General features: G+C 41.8%; 1 protein-coding gene across 1 annotated transcript in view; it reads right to left on the bottom strand.

Moving 5' to 3' along the window:
• Positions 1–4663: 4663 nt before the first annotated feature.
• Positions 4664–23820, bottom strand: part of LOC124544837 (endocuticle structural glycoprotein ABD-5-like) — a 37191-nt gene continuing 18034 nt past the window's right edge. Inside the window, exons 2-3 of the mRNA XM_047123540.1 lie at positions 21635–21756; positions 4664–6363 (exon numbers count right to left, since the gene is read on the bottom strand). Of these exons, the coding sequence (XP_046979496.1) occupies positions 6120–6363; positions 21635–21756 (366 nt within the window). The 3' untranslated portion in view covers positions 4664–6119. The remainder of the gene's footprint in view (positions 6364–21634; positions 21757–23820) is intronic.

The following is a 23820-nucleotide window of genomic DNA, read 5'->3' as shown; positions in this document are numbered from 1 at the left end:
TAGTAAATCTTGCCGGACAGGCCCACAGCCATACAGGACTGGCAGGGCAGCCCCTTGTCGAGACGAGGCAGGTCTCCAGCAGAACAATGCCGAGCTACCTGTCTTGGTGGCTGTGGAAGGCAGGGCTGGTGGCGACCTGTTTGAAGGAACGTGTCTACACAGTGGAGTCGTGAACTGGGCTTGTGTGCAGAGCCACATATGGTAAAAATTCACTTGTTTTTGTATTTGCCGATAGTGCAAGTAGGACTGTGAACCACTTCCCTAGCTGCCTCGGTTGTAGTCCGTTTTGCAACCTGGACCACGCAAGTAGCGAGCAGCCCTTAGTGGCTCACCATCAGTTTTCTTTATCTTCAATAGCTTTGTAACTAATGCCCTTTTGGCATATTTATTATTTTATAAATGCTGTATAAGTAATGTCAGTCTTTTATGATGATTTCGTACTTGTACCCTATCATACGTTTTTAGACGTTATTCTGTGACCATGTTATTGAATATAGATCATTCTTTGTTTTAAATTCTGAAGAAGACACTCCTAGCAGTGTTGAAAGCAGGTTGATTTGTTAAAAATATACTGAGGGCTGTTTCTCTTTCAATTGTAACTATTCACGGTCTCTGAACGTGCAGCCATGTGCAAAATTCAGTGTCTGAGAAAAGTTTGGAGATAGAATCTTGATTACACCTCATAGCTAGGACTAACAAGCTCCAAGGCACAGGTGATTTAGATAAAGATGTTTAAGATTGTATTTGTTCGTGGGAAGTGACACGACTTCGGGAAAAATCATCTTACCCCTCCGCAAAAACTTAAAAAAGCCAGTAATTGGCGGTTTCTTTTTTTCCAGAGATCCAGGTTTCTTAACTCTTGCCTTGGCTCGATTAGAGTTTGTGCTGTCGTGTCGGAGGGACGATGTAGTGCCTCTAGAGCCCTGTGATTGGCTCAAGACGGCTTGAAGGGAGTGTCGTTTGTGCTCTTTGTGGGAAAAACGGATTTTTTTCTGATGAGCTGCGAATCACTCGGGTGCGGGACCTTGGCCTGGTAAGCACTTGTGTCCGATGCTCTGGCACGTGTGATTGGTTCTTGGGACCTGTCCTGACGTTGACTTCACTTGCCAGTAATTTAGATGGGGGGAGTCTGTGGAGAAATTCTTACTGCACCGGCAGGGAGGCTTCAAATGTCTCGGACTACTCGTCTGCTGAGGGCACACTTATTCGGTTTTGGTTTTCCAGTCCTGACGTTTGATATCTTTGGGCGCTCTGTCGTATAAGTGAGCCAACTGGTCCTTGGTACGACCAGCGAACAGGTGTGTCACACACTGAAATCTACCATGATTTGAGGGCTCTGGTAGATAGTAAATTGAGATCCGTCTGCCTGATCGCTAGACCGTGAGATTTTTGCATTTATTTCGTGGCCGCGACCGATTCACAGGTGGCGCCTCACGTCTCGCCTCCCCGGCAAACATCTCGCTCGTCACATCACCTCATGAAGCAAACAGGGTTCTGTACTGCTACTCCGGTATTGTCAGGGGCGTACAGCTCTCAATCGATATTTGCTCTCAGCTCCACCTGTGTAGTGAAACTACAGTAGAGTTGATCAGTCAAACTCTGCTCAGCGTCAGATTGACTCAGGTTGCGTTACACACATCTTCACGGCCAGAGTACTTGACTCACTGATCACCTAGTTAAACTGTCTTTGCCAACTATGGTCCACCCAGTGGAGAATTAAATCATCTGTTAGTTGTTTAGGGTATGCAATCTATAACTTGTTTAGTATAATTTATGTCTTGTTTTAAAAAATAAGTGTTCTAAATTTTACTTCACTCTCAGTCATTTTATATAGCCCCCACAGGGTTAACTTTCAATAAAAAAATGTAGCCAGACCAGGATTCGGACCAAACTATGATGCTTCTAAAGAGCTCAAGCATTAAAAGTTATGCTGTCTCCAAGTTTCATTGTCTCTAACGGTTCCACATTTTTCTCAGTAATTATCCTCTAATTGTTTCGATGCGGCTCGCCTTAAGTGTCTCACCTGAGACAACCTCATTATCTCAGAGTAGCAGTTACATGGATTGTACTCAATTATAGATTGAATGTATTCCAATCTCTGTCGTCCCCTACAGTTTTTGCCCTCTACATCTCCGTCTAAAACCACAGAACTTACTTCCTGGGTTCTTAACATACTTCCTGTAATTCTGTCCCTTCTTTATGTCAGTGTTTTCTAAACCTTTCATCGTCGATTCTTCGGAGAATATTCTCATTTAATATCTAATATCTTTCTTACCTTCCACCTATTGTTTCCGAAGATAGCAACCAGGCCTGCTACCATGGGATGGGTGTGAACAGCAGCACCCGTGGAAAACATGTGTTGAACGATTGTGGCTTTCTAAGTCTCAGTGGAGATGTGTTACATGAATAAGATTGATTTACATTTTAGTGAATGTAATTCAACTGAAAAAAGTGGCATTACATGCAATATTTAATACCCTGTATTGTGAAATCGTAGCACAGAAAGCATCCACTGCTGTGGTACGTCGCACGGTCATATATACAGCACAAGGACACAAACTAAAATGATTGCACTTAATGTTTGTAGTCCTGGAATAAATTCGTATTTAGAAGGAAGTTTCAAACCCCATTAGAAACACAGAAGTTACTTCTCCCACAAGTTTCATAATAAGCTGTGGCGGCTCATTTCACTTTCCCACTGCAGTGCAGGCAGTTTACGTGCAATCTTCGCACAGTGTGGAGCTGGGGCCAGTGGCACTGCTTGGAGCAGCGGACGCTGGGTGCGGATGGACACTACGTCTTTTCCGGGTCGTCGTTCACACTTTCTCGCCAGGACACGGTAGAAGCCAAAGAGTTTGGTTGGCCTGTACCATGCATATCTGGTTATTCAAATCTGTGCAACGTTTGACCTCTCCGCAAGCTGTTTGAGCAGATGTTCAAGTTTATATTCATTGAATCGTCATTCACGCCTATGCTATTTGACTTTGTATTTGGTTCTAGGACAAATTTATGTCCTGTCTGCTCTGTGAGTTTTACGAAGTGACTTGTCTCTGACCAGTATTGTCTCTACGAGTTTACTGTGGCTAATATTGTTATGGCGATTTTTGTCACTATGTGACGTACGTAGCTTTTGCGCATAGTTTTTTGAAGCCTATGAGTTATCTAGCTGTTTTATGGCAGAGAACAAACTGTTTCTCAATTTTAATATTTGTTTTCACCGTTTTTTAGAAGCTGGTGTGCTCTCTGGTATTATTAGTATCCGGTCCTTTGAGTTTTGCGTGTTATGACCTCCAGTCAAGACCTCAGGAAGTTGTTATTTATATTTCGTCTGGGAAGAATTTACTGTTCTCTTTGATTAGTTCTCTTTAACACCATACATTTTCAGTAAGGCTTAATTCCTGGGTCGTATAACCTTACTGCAAAGGTTCTTTGTGTCTAGTCGTGGTGAAACGATAACTTTCAGTTGTAGTGTAATCAGTAAGACACTTCGGTGTTTGTTGACAGCACCAGATAAGCTACCGTTAGAGCATTCCGTGTCGGCAGCTTCTTGCCGCTTGGGCCTGGATCGCTTGCGGCTACGTGCACGGCTCTGGAGCATTTCCTAGCGCGAACAGCTATTTGTTTGCAGTGGCGTGTCATGACTGTCTGTGCTCAAATTGAGTACCTTATGTTATCTGAGTTGCAAAGTAAATACAATTTTGCTGGTGGTCAAGAGGCATTTATTCGATTAAACTGTCTTTTCACGGGGAATTTTCCCTTTAATGTTGTTGTTTTGTGTAATACACATTGTAAGCTTGTTCTAAACTTTCTTCTAAATTATTTAGTGTAAGACTTTTGAGTAAGCCTTAAAGGCGAAATGTTATTTTTTGTTAACTAATTAATATCTATCTTTTGGGGGCCAACTTGATGTTTCGGTTCTGAGCTTGCTTGTAAAAAATCATCTAGAAGTCAGTTTTAATTGTTTGCTGGTTTATTTAAATCCTTTTTTTTAATTTAAAGTTTTTTAAAGGCCAATATTATTAAAGCGATATATTCTTGCCTCTTGTTTATGGCCATTAAAAGAGTAACTGTGTTTTTTAACATTTTTAACGCTTTTTAGGTGTTTAAATTTAACGTGGCAAAATATCTTTGAATATGCCTATATGCTTTTTCTAAAGGTGACCTGTTGTTAGTTTGAAAAATAAGTATTTCTTGTCAAATGCGTAAATGGTGTTAGTTAAAGGGGCATAGTCCTTCCATGTCATCTCCTTGATCACATTAATTAACGATTACACTTAAGCTAAGTAGTTGCTTCGTTCGTAATTGAGGGAGACGAATGCCTACACCACAACCGCCCAAAGGACGTGGAGCTCACTTAAGAATGGCTTCAAAGTGATCTGAAAGTTGAGTTCTCTATTACTGCAGTTTTTACCAACGTTACTGCTTTCGCATTTATAATGAATCTTATAGAGAAAATAACTGTTAATGACGGAATGTGTTCTGAAACTGTTTTGGAGTACGTAGTATGTGTAGTTTTTGATGAATAGCATATCAATGTGTTTCTGGCAGAAGTACATGTTGGATAGAAATCGAACTAGTAAAAGCTCTTTTTGCTATGCCATTAAGTGAACATTAAATTTGTCCTAAGATTTATTTCACTTTCAAAGGCTTTCGAGGCAGCAAATGTATGATAATGAACACAACTTTATTTATGTTACATTCCATAAATTAGCACTTGTTAATATCGTAATATTAGTCTTTCACGATTCTAAGTTGTCACGGACAGAATCTTTGTAATAGAAAGAGATGAGATCGACAGAAAACATTGTAAGAGTCCCAATCGTAACGTACTACGGGATAGGAACAGAAAGTTTAGGAAACTTAAGTTCTATCTCAGAAGTTCTGAGACATGGCACCTACTCAGACATAATTTATTTGTAAATACCTTGATCGCATATAACTCGTTAGTCACAATACCTTATTCACATTGGACAGCTTCGGTTCACTGCCACCATCAGATCTGTTCTAAAAATAGAAAAAACACTAATATGGCAATAATACAGTTCATTACATACAGTGCCTAATAACTTATAAAAATATGAAATTAAGAATACTTGAAAAAGGATAACTTTCCACTAAAAGTATTCTGGTGAATTCGTTTTAATTAATGATTGTATTTTATGCTATTAAATTTATGATGCTGATTACTTATGTGCCTCAGAATTAGCTTCCTCCGCTGGTTACAGTTGTGTATGTATAAATATAGGACGCTCTCAGGCCATCACTAGCACTTAACATTGATGCTTGTATCTGATTACTTTCAATGGCACGTTATCCTTTTTTATGTATTCTATCTGTTCCTATACATTTCTTGTTTACAGACGCTTATATTTTCTGTAAATTAGGTTTCAATGTTTCAACTTATTATTCTCACTTTAGTATCTTTCCCTAGTTTTCGTAACGGATCTGATGATGGCAAAAAGCAGGAACCGATCACTATGAATTATTTGTACTGTTATATGCAATCAAGAGGTAAATTTATGAATGAAGTGTCAGAAACAAATGTAAACTCTTTTACAGACAGACGAAGTGGCTTGTCACGAACTTTCAACTTTCAGAAAAATTCATGCAGCGATATCGTCTTTCAGTTTGTCACACTACTTCAGAGACGATGACATTTCAAGAAGATTCTAAGGTGTAAATGTCCCACTGACACATTATTCATAAAGCTATCTTTGACGTGTGATATTAGAGCTCTAGGAACTGCGTCATATAGCTGCCGAAAAGACAACAATTTTTATTGGACACACATTAGGAAATGTTTGATGATAAATCTGTTGACTCCATACAACGTGAGGATGATCCTTGACACTCATACCAAATGGATTAATTTTGAAACCATAGTAATTGATAATCTGTCAGTTTTCGTGACATGATCCGAAGGTTGTCCATTAAAACAGTGAGTAGAGCCTACGAGTTTATCTCATCTGTACCTTCGCCTGATCGCATTTGTATCAGTCTCATAATATCTGCAGGAAGGCTTCATTTGTAAAAGTGTTCTTTACACACTATCTCAGAAGGACAGAAAATGAGTTTTGGGCATGTGGTACGTCGTATATTGGTAAGAACTGCGGGGTTCTTTAGCGGCCGATGAGCGACAGTTTGGCGTTGGGGCTGAGGAGGACTTGCTTCTCGAGCTTGGGCGGCTCCACCGTCTCGTCGACGGCCTCCAGCTTGGACTGGTAGCCGTCCTTGTCGGCGACGTAGTTGACTGTGTACTTCTGGCCGCTGGGCGACTTCCATAAGTAGCTCCCGACCGTCTTGAGGAATCCGTCCACTATTCCTCCAACCTCCTGTCGCTGGCTGCCGTCACTCGACTTGTAACTGCAAGAGAGGACCTTGAATGAGAATAGTATGTTAGGTACGTGTTTGGAACCTCCTCCTTTATCATCAACTCGTTGAGATGAAATTCTAATACTCCTAACGTGCGAGGTCACAATCTTTAATTGATGGTACATTCCTGTAATGAAAGGCTTAGGACAAGGCTGTAACGGTGACAGGTTAACACAGAAATGGAGAGCAAATACTACGTTCTCCATCTCATTTACACAAAACATCTAATTTGAATGTTATTTATATCCTTAAGGACTATGTGCCATGAACATAACATACTAACAACCCTACACTTAATACAAATAAAACTGGAGCAGTGGTTTTCAGACTTTTTCGGTCCACGCCGCTCTTGGTCCAAACGTCAATGTTCACTGCTCCTTTTGAATCAGAAGCCGACTCGAAATGTGGGATAAATAGACTTACGTTTACAAAGATTTAATAAGAATAGTAGCTTCTTCAGTAACGTTATACACTTTAATCAACTTTTAATGTTAATGTACCTTATTCATGTAGCGATCTGGAAAGGACGAATTGCTTCTTCATCGCCCGTTCTTCAAATCTAGGCACGAGATTGGAAACTCTGACTCTTACCTCTTTCTCCACACTCATTCCTGAACTATACTTCGCGTTATTGGCTTGAAATTCAGAAAAATCCGCCTTAGATAACGAAGTTATTACAAAAAGTGTCAAAACTCCTTTCAGTTTGTTTTTGAAAGGTGCGATTTAAAAGCTTCCGCTCGGATGCTACTGATCCAGAACTTTTTTGCCTGCAAAATTGACGTAGACACTGAGGCCATCTCCTCGTCCGATGAGAATGCTCGACGCTTCAAGGCCTATTTTTCAGGCACTGAAGATCTCATAATGGCAAGCGGAGAGGACTGTACGGCGAGTGCTCTCACTTGAGTTGGCGTAACTTACGCGTTACCACTGTTTTCGAAAGATATGTTTCCCCATACACATACTTCATTCACTGATAAATGTCTGCGGTATCCGTCCATCCGCAGCCAAGGAAAGAAGGACAGCACGGTGGCCCTGATTTGATGCATCTGGTAATAACGTAGCCATAGTACACGTTAGCGCATTTACCGTCGCAGGTCGGAAAGACAAGAACACCACACTTATCCCTCCCCTTTTTTTTAATCTTAGGTGGAGCCCCTTCACGACCACACCAGTATGATGGCCAACTCAAAAGTTCTACTGCCATCTCTGCATAAGGGTTAGTTTTCATTAAAGTTTGGTGGCGCTGGATGGGGCTACTGCGATGTTTGCGTACGTCTGGTTAAGATTAACCATTTATACGCGCTCATCTGGAGATAGCTTGGGTCGAAAATCGGGCGAAGGGTAGCGGTTTGAAGGGTAGAAGGAAAAAAGTGCCAAGGCAAGCACCAAGGGAAAAAAGACTCTGCGATAGTTAAGTGGCGCTGGATGGGGCTACTGCGATGTTTGCGTATGTCTGGTTAAGATTAACCATTTATACGCGCTCATCTGGAGATAGCTTGGGTGGAAAATCGAGCGAAGGGTAGCGGTTTGAAGGGTAGAAGGAAAAAAGTCCCAAGGCAAGCACCAAGGGAAAAAAAAACTCTGCGATAGTTAGGTCAGATACTAAGAGCAGTAGCGGATATATTGCTGACTGCGACAGTTCATGCAAGGGTAGGTTATGTTAATAGCGGGTATCGTGCCAGAAGAAACCGTGTCAGTGCCATGTTCGTTATAATAAAACGAGTCCGCTGGGGCAACGCAGTGCGTTGACTTACGCCCTCTGCTGCGCTGTGTCTTCAGTAACTTGGCACAGATTCATCAGGATGGTGCTGAGTGGCGGCAGCTCGCTGTTGGTCGGCGTCTCCTGCTACTGCGTGGCGCAGTTCTGCCGCAGCTGCTGCTCAAGCAGCTCTGCTTGCTCAATGTGCTGCGTCGCAGTGTCATCGGAGACCTGCAGGTCGTTCTCTCGCGCTTGTTCGATGTAGACTGCCCTTTTGACTTCTCGGTCCCTTGCGGGGGCTGCCGCCGATACCGTTGGGGCGGTGGTTGTCTTCTTTACACCCTTCCCCTGCGGCGCTGCTGGGGCGGTTGGCGGGGCATGCGACTTTGCAGGAGCGTTCGCAGAGTTTCAAACCACTTCTGCTCCACTATTGGGCAACGGAAAATCCACGATGGCTGCGACAAGTGATCATCAGCGACGTTCGCGGGTTAATGTATGGTGCGGCATTATGGGAGGAAGGATAATTGGCCACCATTTTATCGATGGCAATCTAAATGGTGCAATGTATGCTGATTTCCTACGTAATGTTCTATCGATGTTACTGCAAGATGTTTCACTGCATGACAGAACGGCGATGTACTTCCAACATGATGGATGTCCGGCACGTAGCTCGCGTGCGGTTGAAACGGTACTGAACAGCATACTTCATGACAAGTGGATTGGTCGTCGAAGCACCATACCATGGCCCGCACGTTCACCGGATCTGACGTCCCCGGATTTCTTTCTGTGGGGAAAGTTGAAGGATATTTGCCATCGTGATCCACCGACAACGCCTGCCAACATGCGTCAGCGCATTGTCAATGCACATGCGAACATTAGGGAAGGCGAACTCCTCGCTGTTGAGAGGAATGTCGTTGCACGTATTGCCAAATGCATTGAAGTTGACAGACATTTTGAGCATTCATTGCATTAATATGGTATTTACAGGTAATCACGCTGTAACAGCATGCGTACGCAGAAATGATAAGTTCACAAAGGTACATGTATCACATTGGAACAACCAGAATAAAATGTTCAAACGTACCTAAGTTCTGTATTTTAATTTAATAACTTACCTGTTACCAACTGTTCGTCTAAAATTGTGAACCATATGTTTTTGACTATTAGAGCGCCATCTATCACAAAGCGAAAAAAGTGGTCCAACTAATACATTCATATTTCTTTACATACTACACGAATATGTAATAAAAATGGGGGTTTCTACTTTAAAAAAAACGCAGTTGATATCCGTTTGACCTATGGCAGCGCCATCTAGCGGTCCAGCCATAGCGCCATCTGGTTTCCCCCTTCAAGCTAGACGACTTTCGTTCTTTGTAGCTTTTTCGTTTGATGCTTATTTCGTGAGATATTAGGCCCGGCCACTATCAATGGCCCACCCTGTACATACGCTTCGGAGTCGCGCTATCTTAAAGAATCATGACACTATTTTTCAAAAGGATAATGGTCCTCTATAAATGGCATGCGTCTCCATGAACTTCGGCAATGTGATGAGCTACTCCCATGGTCTGTAGTGTTTCAGGATTTGTCTCCTTTGGAGCGTGTGTGGACCCCACCTAGACGCCTACGGCGTCGCAGTGCCAGCATTGATTATCAAGGACCTGTTAGAATAGTTGTGGGCCAGCTTCCCTCTATAGAGGATAGAAAGGCATGACACCATTACCAACCGAACCAGTGCTCGCATCCAGTTGAGAGGGGGTGCAGCGTAGTACTGATAAGTGGTCCCAGACTGCCAAGTCCTCTGTAAATATGAGTCGGTTGTGTGATCACAGAAGTAATATCATATACCCTCTCAACCCGTGAAGTTTAATTTCGTTTCTTCCTCCACTTGCGAGTGCTACACCTTTTTTTCAGGAAATGTAGTTTTCCATTACAATCTGACATGTTCGATGTCCTTATCTCAGTGGTTGGAGGAAACTACTCTATGTCTCTTTGATTTGAAGATGAGTGGTGATGACCAAACTCGGTGATATCTTATTGAAAGGGTGTTTGATCGTGTCGGAAAACGAACGAGTTTCAAAATAAGCATTTGAACAGTCATTGACGTCCGCAATATGACTCGAAAGTCGTTGTAGCCGAAAGCAAATAACCATATTCCTCCATTGATTACTAATGTCAGATTATTCACTTAAAGATTCTCAAACATTTGCACAATTTTGACTCAAAAGACTCCAGATTTTAAGAAAAGTCCGTATCGCAGTCTTAAGTCAGTCAGTTGTAATGGACAGTTCTCATTACTCACTGTCCACTAACATTAATACGAGGAAGGATCGGAGAGTAACGCACAATAATTTTTTTCTCCTGGTATTGCAGCTAGAGTGTTCAAATTTCACGACGATATTGTCTTAAGCTGGCACTGTGGAGACTGTTTTGTTTTCATGTACAGTTCTACTCAGAGAAGCCTGAACTACAAAACAAACATGGTGCCCATGTTACTATCGTCCAATTGTAAAGAGCAGGGAAGTGTAGTTCGATATCCGTGAGCCAATGCGCATAAACCGAGTGAAATTCATAGGAACATGCGGGGTGTATATGGGGACGACTGTATAGATCGGAGCCATCTCTCCAGGTGGCTTGCATTCTTCAAAGGCCGTCTGAACCTTAGTGATCCGTCATGCTCCGGACGGTCGGTTGCAGCTGCAACCCCGCAGGTTGGCGTATCCATTGAGGCAGCAGTTTTTAACGACTGTGGTGAGCAATTGCGAACAGCATTCAACATTTCCTATAGTGCGGCGTACGATTTTGTTCATCATACGTCGAGATTTCATAAAGTTAATCTTCGCTGTGTGCCTAAGACCTGACAGAGAACCGCAAGGGTCAGCGAATGATGACAAGCTTGAATCATTTAACGCACTACGCAGCAGAAAAAGGCATGACTTTCTGAACAGAATTGTCATTGGTGATGAGTCGTGGGCGTACCACTACACGCCTGACGTCAAGCAAGCCTCTATGGAGTAGCAACATGCTGATTCCCCATTACGAAAAAAATTCTAAGTTAGTCAGTCTGCTAGCAAATTGCTTGTGAATGTATTCTCGGATTTGAGTGGTGTGCTATTGGTGGACTTAACTCAAAACGAGACCACTGTAAACGCTGCAGCCTACATTAAAACTGCGGTTCAGTTCCGTCGTGTTCTTCGTGACAAAAGCCACAACATTAATTCCGACGGTGTCAAAGTTTTTCATGACAATGCTGGCACCAATGTGACTGCTCCTGTTCTTGAGAAAATTCGGGTAGGAGGTGCTTCAGCATCCACCATACTGTCCCCACCACGCACCGTCGGACTTTCATCTGTTTGGTCCCATGACGAAATTCCTGGCCGGCCAGCACTTTGTGACAGGTGTGGAAGTGAAACTAACAGTCGGCAGGTGGCTATACTCCAACCAAACGGACTTCTACGAGCAGGGTGTATTGAAACCGGTATCACTATGGTAGAAATGTGATGAGAACGTTGGCAACTATGTAGAAAGGTAGATAAAAGATGTGAGTTCGTTTGTGATTTTTTATGTTTTGATGCCTGTTAAAGATTTTGGTAACAAAATTATTGTGCGTCACTATCCGATCTTCCCTTGTATTAGTGTGATCATCTGTAGATAGCCCGAATAACCCACCGTTACAATTAATGGATATTGCGTTCCTATGTGGCCAGCCACAGCAGCTCTCAGCAGACCCATCGGATCAGCGACACATAGCAGGAAGCGGCAATGTAAGAGGGTCATTCAATAATTAAAGAGACAAACTCGTCTGGAGAGAAAAAAAAACGTTTGTTTTTAAGAAACAATACTTTTCTCCTCTTTAGTATAATTCCCTAGAACATTTATGCACTTGTTCCAACGGGCTACAAGCTTTTTTTAAATTCTGGCTGCAGAGAACTGTTTATCTTCATGTCTGAACCAATTTCCCACAAACTTATTCATGTACCCGTTGTCCTCGAACCTTTTCCCACGTAATTCGTCCTTCAGTGTACGAAACAAATCACTGAGTGCTAAATCACGACTGTAAGGGGGATGAGGCAGTACTTCCCAGCTCATTTTGTCGATGGTTTCACGGGTTTCTTCAGCAATATGAGGACGTGCGTTGTCTTGCTGGAGAATCATATCTCTCGTCTGTGATCCACGACGTCCCTCTCTCATGGCTGGTTTCACCATGTTTAAAAGCAAAGCCGAGTAGTATTGGCAGTTCATTGTACGCTGTTCTTCGAGGTAATCACAAAAAAAACTGGACCTTCAGCATCCCAACACACCGTCAACATGACTTTTCCTGCTGATGCTTGCGTTTTGAAATTTTTCTTGTCAGGTGAGTTGGTGTGCTTCCATTCCATGCTTTGTCTATTTGATTGTGGCTCACAATAGTGAACCCAAGTTTTATGACATGTTAAAATTTTGTTGAGGAAGTGCCCACCTTCCGTTTCATAACGTTCCTTTAGCTCTGTGCACACTCTCAACGTTGTTTCCTTGTGTAGCCGCGTCAACTCCTTTCGGACCTATCTTGCACATGTTTTGGGGTACTTCAGCTTGTTACAGATAATGTAATGAACTGTACCAGTACTAAATTGAACCTTATAAACTATCATTTCCTCAGTCACGCAGCGGTCCGCACGCATAATGTCATCAGTCCGACTTTCAAGTGAGGGAGTTGATACCGCAACTGGTCGGCCAGAACGGTGTTCGTCAGACACTGAGAAGCGACCATTTTTGAACAGCTCTACGCACTTGTAAACGTTTGCACGATTAATACAGCCTTCACCATAAATTTAGACATTCTACAGTATAAATTCACTTGTTCCTCGCTTTCAGTAAGTAAAAAGCGAATAACAGAACTTTGTTGAACTAATGTGGACGTTTCAAGCGGGCTCGCCATCTTGAAATGTATTTTTGAGGTTATAAACAAAAAAATGTTTATACATCAGCTGATGAGGGCTCATCCCAGCTGTGACAGCTTAAAGCCATGAAAGTACGAAATTGGCCCTACTAACAGTTTTTCCCCAGATCAATTTGTCTCTTTGATTATTGAATGACCCTCATAGAAAGATGTAATGTTGACAATGAAATTGATAACGACACTCTAAAATGTAGTAATCTGGAGAACAATTAGAAATTTTTCACTAAAAAAAAGCGCGAAAGAGACACAAATCAGGTGGTCAAATTTATGGTAACACCAAAAGCACTTCACATTATCGTGCATAAAACGCTGTTGGCACTCTCAAAATAACCTCCAGTCCTCTCGGAATGGATAAATATAGGTCTTTTATGGTTTTCAAGAAGCTCTTATACCGTTCTTCCTGCAAAACAGTAGCAAATTCATGTAACGATTTTGGGATTGGGTAGCGATCACGCACCCTTGTCTCCAAACTAGACCACACAGTCTCAACTATACTGAGATATGATTAACTTCTCACGGTCGAGGTTCACTGTCACAAAGAGTTTTTTTAGAGGAATAGCGTATATGTTCATTAAAAAATATTCAGATATGAGGACCGTTATGGCCAGGGATATGTGACAATTAATCCCCGTGCTCTTAAAACCAGTCCTGTATGTTGCGAGCTTTGTGAACAGTGTCTCAGTCATCTAATAACAGCATCCCTATTGTATCATGGAGTGGATCGTATCATCAAGCATAGTCACATCTTTCTTTGGCAGTAACGCGACCTTGCAGAGTAACGACAGGGCCCACGATAAGGTTGTCCAAAGCATCACTGAACCCCCGCCGTCTTTCACTCGTGGGACGTAAATTCGGCCAGAAGTTGGAAAAAATCTGAAGTAACACTCATCTGACCATATGAATTTCTTACGTTGCTACATTGCCGAAATGTTGTAATGACTTTACCACTGCAGTTTCGTTTAACTGGGATTTATATGACTAAAGAATGGTATTGTATTTCCAGATCGCCCTTACGGAACCCCCCATTGCGTTCTTTTGGCGCTGACAGGGTTCGCGAGTGTGACCAATGTTACGATAACTCATCGCACACTTCCCAGCGCATTGTGACTTAGCGGAAATGTTTTTTTGCGTTTTCCCTGTATGAGGTACGAACGTTCAGCTCGTTGCCTTTTACAACACCCAACACTTCAACTACCTTGTTTACGGAAGATCCCACCTTTTGAACACCAACAATTTTCACACGTTCCAGTTCACTTAGTTTCGATAATGCACTTAGAACTGCACTGCTCAGGTCACGGCTATCATTTGCCTGAGGACAATGCGCAGGTGCCGTTTATTGTCACATACACAGAGCAACCTGCAGGTTTCTCTAGCTTATATGTTCATGCATGAATTTCTCGCGGTGTTTCCAAACTTTTATCCAACCGATCGATATTACTGATGAAAAGCTTGCAGGTTTCCAGCGGCATTGACCTGCCAAGACACCGCGACATCTCGACGAGTATCATACTCATAATTTTCTGCCGAAGTTAATGAAGAATGTGACACTGGTCGAAACTTCGCAGTATCTTAACGCCGTCACCCTGCAGGAAACTCGGGAGCTACTCGTCAAGGAACACACTACTCAGAACACTTCACAAATAACATGTTAGTCTAAGTTCATAAGAACGATAATCGCGAAAAACTGACGAAAAATTTATACGAAAGTTAAAACTGCGTATATGTTACTCACAATATGGAAAAAATACTTTACTAATGTTGCTGTCAAAACGAAGAAGACGATAACAGTTTTGAAAATAACTCTTTTTCTCTTGGGGCATCAGTCCTCTGACTGTTTGATGCGGCGCGCCATGAACTGCTTCCCTGTGCCAACCTCTTCACTTCAGAGAAGCACTTGCAATCTATGTCTTCAATTAATTCCTGGACATATTCCAAATGTTCAAATGTGTGTGACTTCCTAAGGGACCAAACTGCTGAGATAATCGGTCCCTAGAATTACACACTACTTAAAGTGACTTATGCTAAGAACAACAGACACACTCATGCCCGAGGGAGGACTCGAAACTCCGGCGGGAGGGCCCACGCAATCCGTGGCATGGCGCCTCAAACAACGTGGCTATTCAGTGCGGAGGATGTATTCAAATCTCTGTCTTCCTCCATACTTTTTGACGGCTACAGCTCCCTCTAGTACGATGGAAGTTATTCCCTGATGTCTTAACAGATGTCCTATTATCTTGTCCCTTCACCATTCAGTGTTTTCCACATATTCCTTTCCTTTTCTATTCTGGGCAGAACCTCTTCATTCCTTACCTCACCAGTCCATCTAATTTTCAACCTCCTCTTCTGTTCCGGTTTCCCCACAGTCCATGTTTCACTACCATACAATGCTGTGCTCAAAATGTACATTCTCAGAAATTTCTTCCTCAGTTCAATATGTCCTCCTTGCTCCGTCCCTCATAGGTAATTTTCCTGCGTAGGTAGCAGAACTTTTTAACTTCATCTACTTGGTGACCATCAATTAAGTTTCTCGTGGTTCTCATATATGCTGCTGCTCATTACTATCTTCTTTTTTCGATTTACTCTCAATCCATATTCTGTACACATTACATTGTTCATATCATTCTGTGTATCATGTAATTCTTCTTCACTTTCACTCAGGGTAGCAATGTCTTCATTGCTTCTTCGATGTACAGATTGAACAGTAGGGAGGAAAGACTACATTCCAGTCTTACACCCTTTATAATCCGAACTCCTCGTTCTTGTTTGATCACTCTATTATTCCCTCTTGCCGCTTGCACATATTGTATATTACCCGTCTCCCCCTATAGCTTACCCTTATTATTCTCAGAATTTCTAATATGTTGCACCATTTTACATTGTCTAACGCTTTTTCCAGGTCCACAAACCCTAAGAACGTGTCTTTATTTTTCTTTATTCTTGTTTCCATTATCAACTGCAACGTCAGAACTGTATCTCTGGTGCCTTTACCTTTCCTAAAGCCAAACTGGTCGCCATCTAACACATCCTCAATTTTCATTTCTTCTGTACACTATTATTTTCAGCAATTTGGATGCATGAGCTGTTAAGCTGATTGTACGGTTCTTGCAGTCTTCGGAATTGTGTGGATGACATTTTTCCGAAAGTCAGATGGTATGTCGCTCGACTCATACATCCTACACACCAATGTGGATGGTCGTTTTCATCCCACTTCCCCCACTGATTTTAGAAATTCTGATGAAACATTGTCTATGCCTTGTCCCTTATTTGATCTTAAATCCTCCAAAGCTTTATTAAACTCTGATTCTAATACTGGATCCCCTAGCTCTTGTAAATCGACTCCTGTTTCTTCTTCTATCACATCAGACAAATCCTCCCCCTCATAGAGGCTTTCAATGCATTCTTTCCACCTATCCACTCCCACCTCTGCGATTAATAGTGGAATTTCCGTTGCATTCTTAATGTTACCACCCTTGCTCTTAATATCGCTGAAACCTGACTCTCCTATATGCTCAGATAGTCCTTCTGACAATCATCTCTATTTGCATTCCTTCAGATTCTTTATGCAGTCATTTCGTCTAAGCTTCCCTGCACATCCCATTTATTTCATCCCTTAGTGACTTGTATTTCTGTATTTCTGAATTTCCCTGAACATTTTTGTACTTTCTACTTTCATTGATCTATTGAAGTATTTCTTCTGTTACCCATAGTTCTGTTACCCACAGTTACATTCTTTTTAACTATGCATTTGTTTCCAACTTCTGTGATTGCCGTTTTTAGAGATGTCCAGTCCCCTTCAACTGTGCTGCCTATTAAGCTATCCCTTATTGCAGTATCTATACCCCTAGAACTTGAAGCGTATTTTGTCATCTCTTAGTACTTCTGTGTCCCACTTCTTTGCTTATTAACTCGTCCTGATTAATTTCTTGCACTTCAGCCTGCGGTTGATCAATACCACATTATGATCTGAGTGTATATGTGCTTCTGGGTACGCCTTACATTTCATACATGATTTTGAAATATCTTTTGCAAATATATCTCCTCCTATTGTGATTCTTGAACAGAGTATTCGCTATTACTCGCTGAAATTTATTACAGAACTCTTTCCTCTCCCATTCCTTGTCCCAAGCCTATACCCTACTGTAACCATTTCTTCTACTTCCTCCCCTATAACTGCATTCCAGCCCCCATGACTATTAGATTTCCATCTGTCTTTATGTACGGTATTACCTTTTCAATATCCTCATATACTTTTTCTATATCTTCATTTTCAGCTTACTACGCCGGCATGTACACCTAAATCACCTTTGTTGGTGTTGGTCTACTGTCGATTCAAACAAGAACAACCCTATTACTGAATTTTTCTCTGTAACCGACTCTTTACCCTAGCTTTCTATTCATAACGAATCCAACTCCCATTATACCATTTTCTACCGCTATTGATATTACCCTATACTCATCCGAAGAGAAATCCTCGTCTTCCCCTGCCATTTCCATTGAAATTTTGCCTTCAAAATGGCAGGAGGAGTTCGTGTCGAAATATCGGCTGTTTTCGACGACGTCATCGAGCTGCATTCCTGTGAGTTATCTGAACAAGGCTACACCCTGATTATAGGTCTATGTTTCCTACATAGCTCATGCTTTCCACAGAGGGCGTCAAATATATTAAAAAATGTTAACACATCGGTGTTAGAAGCTACGGAATTATTGCTCTAAGGTATTCAAAGTGGATATCCAATGATTATGACACGCGTCTACTGATACGTTACTGAATGACTGTGTTTTATCAATCATTCAGGAATGAAAGGAAATACTGGAGTGTAATTTTTGATTAATATCCCCTACGCTTCGCTTATAACCAATAGTTATGTGGATGGGTGCATACAATAGGACCTAGGTCACCCAGTCGATTAGTTCTTAAGTTGCAACAGGATGTCTCTAAAGAAAATCAGGATTTTTTTTATCTTTGTTGGAACTGCTATGATATTGTTGACAATGACGAAGTGTTTTGACGAGAAAAGTCCTTTCACATTCCCGCTTAAACTACAGCGTATGATCACCGTCTGTGTGTGTGTGTGTGTGTGTGTGTCTGTGTGTGTGTGTGTTTAGGCGGGGGGGCGGCTCTCAATACTCTCTGGTTTTCTCACGCCACTGCCTTGGTCGGCTGTTTCGTGAACATTATTAAATTAATGTTTCCCGTAAGGCTAATGAAAGAAAAAAATACTTTTGTTAACGGTATACAAAAACTAATTACGTTGATAATTCAATCTAAGCTTAACCCTTGGAAGCAAGGTAGTTTATTAGCAAGAAGGACAGAGAAACAAAACGTTTGTTTTTTAATTTCATGCTGTCGATATTGACAATATTTTGGGCAAAAATTTTGCACAAACGTTAATTTTACATTTCGCAAGTGCAAGAAAGGATCATTTTAGCCAAAACCGCGAGTGACGCACATGGGCAGTAGCTTAGGTGAATTTTGCAGTACAATTTTTAGATTGTTTCCTGGCTTCATACATCAGAAGTGTCCTACATTATTCTGATACTCTTCACCTCACCTACATCACTACGATATGTTGTAAACAGTTATCGTATACACACTGTATACCACACTATAAAAACTGCAGTTATTTATCTCTTGTACGGAAACAGAATACACGACGGTGCTTTTGCTTTTTGAATTCACAGGTATGAGAAAATCAAATAGTCCACAGAAGAAGCACAACGTTGACGTAACTGTGTAATTGATGTTCGTGCAACATTGGTACTAACTCAATAACGAACCAGTGTATGTAAATTGAAGGGGGTCCCTGCTATCAGCTGCAGCGGGGCATTAAGCGGAACCAGCGGCGACGAGTGAAAATGTGTACGAGACCGGGATTCGAACCCAGGATCTACTGCCTACTATACAGTTGCGGTAACCACATCACCATCCGGGACACAGCACATTCACAATTGCACGTATTATCTCATTAGGCCTAATTGCCAATCCACACTCCCATCGAACGGCACCTATATGCAGTCGCTGTCTCTTACCATCAACTGTTGAAAAAGATTTGGAGATCTCGTTGTCCGTATAAAAATATACAGGGTCATTCAAATGCTGCTACTCGTGGGCTTTATGCTACCTACAACACCTTCGCCTTTATATCTCGCTTGCTACATCAGTAGTGCAGGAAAAATGAACCTTTTTGTAGGAAATTTAATGTAGCTAAATTTTGAACTGGGATACATTTTCGCTAGAGGCCATAGTTTTCAAATTAATCAATAAGAACATGCGACAGTGACCTTCTGGCGCATTTTTCTTGAATAACTCGAAAACCACAGCCTCCAGTGAAAACACATTCCAGTACCAAATTTTACGTTATATATGCTGCAACAAGGATCTGCTCATTTTTCTGAAGCACTAATAGTTTGCATGTAGTGAGGAAAAGAATATGGAAATCTCCAACACGATCTTTGAAGGTGTTGCAGGTTGCATAAAAACTATAGTAGGGGCAACTTAATCACCATGCATATACAGGGTGTCCCAAAAATCTTGTGATAAGCTTTGAGGGTTTGTAGAGTGTGTCCTAAGGAACAAATCGTGGATAGGAACCCATGACCGGACACGTTACCAAATGGCGCTGCAGAGCTTTATAGATGCCAGCGCCTGCCAACGGTCCACGTCTTCGGCATTAAACGTGACTTTTTACAAGGATGGATCGTAGGAGGAACATCCAGCAACGTGGTTTTTTATTCAGTGATCGTGACTGTTACGATCGCAAGTGGAGAAGATGGAGGTAGCTGTAGTGACTTGGCAAGACAGCCAAGCCACTCGGAGGTAGCCGAAAGGCACGCGTTTAAGCTCACGCAGACTGGCGTGAGGTGTGGAACAGGACAATGTCTTGAGAATTGCAAATAAAGTACGAAGATCTTGGAATACTTAACTTTAATCCATAATTGGTGTACATCGCTCTTTATGATACATAATTACAATCTCAATATAACTGGTAATGGCGCCTTGCTAGGTCGTAGCAAATGACGTAGCTGAAGGCTATGCTAACTATCGTCTCGGCAAATGAGAGCGTATTTGTCAGTGTAGCATCGCTAGCAAAGTCGGCTGTACAACTGGGGGCGAGTGCTAGGACGTCTCTTTAGACCTGCCGGGTGGTGGCGCTCGGTCTGCAATCACTGACAGTGGCGACACGCGGGTCCGACGTATACTACCGGACCGCGGCCGATTTAAAGGCTACCACCTAGCAAGTGTGGTGTCTGGCGGTGACACCACAGTAGCAGCTGTGTAGGCACATCTGGTCTCATGTGAACGTGACGCTCTATTGCGTTGGTGGATGATGGTTTCGGACACGGGTTTCCATCTGCAGGTCACTTCTCCCCTGTATACTTAAAAACAATGGAGATTTTAGAGGCTTCCTAGAAAAACACAAGCAGTCGATGGAACTGCGTACAAAACTGTTATCGACCAAGGCATCAGAACACACATTCATAGGAGACCAGGTCTTTTTGTGCAGCAGCTAGCTTCATCTTCACCTATAGCGATAGAGGCAATCAGTCTCGATCACTGAATAACAAGCAAGTGTGACACTCCGCCTACAGGCAGTCAGCATAAAAAGTCACGTATGTTGCCGAAGCATTGGCATAGTGACAGCCGCGTGTAACTACGATACTCTGTAGCATCGTTGGGTGATGTTATCCGACACGCATTTCTGTCCACTGTTTGTTCGTCAAAAGATCTTCTACAACGCCTCTAATTTGTTTCGAAAACATTTTGGGACATCTTGTATATTACTCTCCGTGCTGATCTGAATATTAGGCTGATGCAAGTGTCGCACTATCAACTCTGATGAAATGTCCGCTCGTATTTGCCAGGACCTGGTATGAATACTGTAAAACTGAGATCACTCTTTATAATTTGATGCGGCACTTTCATTTTTTTAACATCTGAAAACATGAACTTTACAATAACCGTATGAGGCTGAAATTGAATTTACCATCGTCCGATACACCCAGAACGCCATGCTATTCCAATTTTAGCAAATGTACTTACCATTGCACTCTATAACTCATCATAAATTGCGGAATTGATACAACAGATTCTTGTGTCATAGACCACTGCTAACCAGACACTGGATCAGACTTCGTTCAAGTGACTTGGTGATACATCCCCGTTCGGGAGACAAATTGTTATGACCACATTCTTTTTCTTTACTTTCTTTGACAAATCTACGGCGAAGGTTATCAAACAGAAAAATAGTGTTTTGTGTTTTGTAGCCCAAAATTTCTCTTTCGTAGTGGGATTTATGACTCATGAACATAACATGAAGAACAAATACCAACCAACGGAACACTAGAGTGTAAGTTCTCTCATTTTGGATTTGACGAAAAGTCCTTTCTTTCACGTACAGTATTAGTACACGGAGCAGAAAACATTGAGAAAATGAGACACTGCATTTCTCTTCGAAAAGATCTAAGTCTATGGATATTCTTCTGTAATTACATGATACTGAGCAGAAGCGCTCTAAACGTCTTTAGAAAGGTTGTTTCCACTGAATCCTCATAACTGGAGCTGAGTCCTTCCCAGTGTTTTTATGATATTCAGTAAAGTTACATGTATTTTAAATGAGACTCTATACCTCCAGCGCCAGTTGTCGACGCCATTGAAGTCGTTCTCCTGCTCCAGAATAGTAGCGTCTTTCGGATTGTCACGTTGGGGTGCCGCACACACAACAGTCACCAACGTCACTAGGAGGAACAGCTGAAAGCAAAAAGCAGAAAATAAATAAAAGTGCTGCCCGACGTCAAATGAGGCTCTGTTTCAATCAGAAAGCACGATTTTGTAGCCCTGATTTATACAAGGACTAACGACCGGCTGGCAATTCATTACTTTGGGTGTACGACGTTAGTCGGAATGTAATCACTTCAAGTTCATTGTGAAAGGAATACTAGTCAAAAATGATTAGGAATGTCGTATTCACAGCACACACAAAAGTTGTCACTGGGGATGGTAATTAAAGATGTCGAAGAAAGAAATGGCGTACATATGTATACAGATTTTATAGTGTGAGCCCAAAAATGTCAGTGGTTGTTCAATGATATAAACGTGTTATAGAAAAACGAATAGACACCAAACATAAAGGCTTGTTCAACGTGCAATAGAACATTATCAATGGCAAGGGATTTATAGGCCCACCCTGGTATGCAGTGGTCAGACAGGTCCCATATAGTCTTTTATAAACACGGACTGACAGAGGAGGAGAGCATTATTAAGTGCTCAACTGAGAATGCTTCTGGGACATCTAAAACCGATACAAGTATTTTCCCCAGTGGTAATATGGAAGGACGATGTACTTGCATTGTAAACGAATAACGGTGATCGATTCTATGATAAGGCAGTGAAGTTGGCCATATTCCAGTTGCCACAGAAGGCTATTTTAAATAACATTCCGTTTATCAAAGTAGAGTTTGGCTACCCGCACAGATTGACGTAAGCAATTACTGATGTAATGTATTGGGTAAATCCCATTGCCATGGAGAGGGAGAGCAGCTAAAACCATAAAAGGAAACTAATACAAAAATAGTTTGCTACGTACATCGAATGATATGTTAATTAGTAGATTATGGCTATGGAATCGAGTTCCATTTAGCTAAAGTACCTTGAATGTATCTAGAAATTTTTCAATATTTTAATTAATTATAATTGTATAAAATATAATAGTCAGCTATCCGGTTGGCTGACTATTACATTTTATATAATTGCATACACGGTTGCTGAGCTCATAGCGACAAAATGTTTAAATTATCATAATTAACATTGTCTTTTTTACCTAACAATGTACATATATAGAGGTATCAAGGTATTTGGCTATTGTACTTCTAGTGAGGTAACTCAACTGTTTCAGTATAAAGAGTAAAAAAATTGGTTGAGTTATGCACTCTAATCAGACTTGGTGGGATTACTTAACATATGTACTGTGTACTATGTTAGTTGGAGTCTAGATCTCATGGTGGAGATAATTCCTGCAAAATAAAGACTTATGTCCAGCACAGGCAGACTCGTTTCCCCACCATTTTCCCCCACCCTAGACCGCCATCATAGGTTATGTCACTGAAGGGATGAGAGTACCCTCTGGTGGCAGTACTGTATACTAGGTTAGTTGAACTCTGGACCTCATGGTAAACACACTGTACTGCCATTTCCCCTCACCATCTTAGATTACATCATGGAAAGAACGACAGCACACTCTGGTGGCAGTAGTGTGTCCTAGGTCCAGACTTCATGGTGAACATACTGTTTGCCGCCATCTTAGATAATGATGTTTGCGTCATCAGCTGACTTCATGGCTGTCATCTTGTATTACGTCACAGAATTGACGACAGTGCCCTCTGGTAATGGTACTGTGTACTAGGTCATTTGGGCTCTGGACCTTGTGGCGAATGCACTGTATGGCAGTAGTGGCTCAAATTGTTTAAGTGAAAACTGGTAGATGATTTCGACAGTTGACGATTGGCAAGCACGTTTGCAGAGTCTTCTAGTGGTTTGCATGCCTGTAGGCTGTGTGGTGTGACCCCAAACATGTCAGAGCATGTGTTTTCTATCAGTGTAATAAGGATACTATCTCTCAAAATCCGTCCCTAAGTAAATTGTTCAAAAATAAATACACTCCCTCCTCTCTCCAACAGGCTAGCACTGATCGAGTCCTTTTCCCGTGAATCCCTAGGAGGAGGTGGCAGACAGGTGACTGAGGTTAGTCCAAATGCCCTTTCTTTCCCGCCATTTTCTTACATTAATAGATATAGCTCAAGTGACCTTTCTTCACCG

This window comes from Schistocerca americana, chromosome 8 (assembly GCF_021461395.2).
Source record: "Schistocerca americana isolate TAMUIC-IGC-003095 chromosome 8, iqSchAmer2.1, whole genome shotgun sequence".
NCBI classification, from domain to species: domain Eukaryota; kingdom Metazoa; phylum Arthropoda; class Insecta; order Orthoptera; family Acrididae; genus Schistocerca; species Schistocerca americana.
The sequence above is the reverse complement of the archived record's forward strand: the minus strand, read 5'-3'. Positions and strand labels throughout refer to the sequence as shown.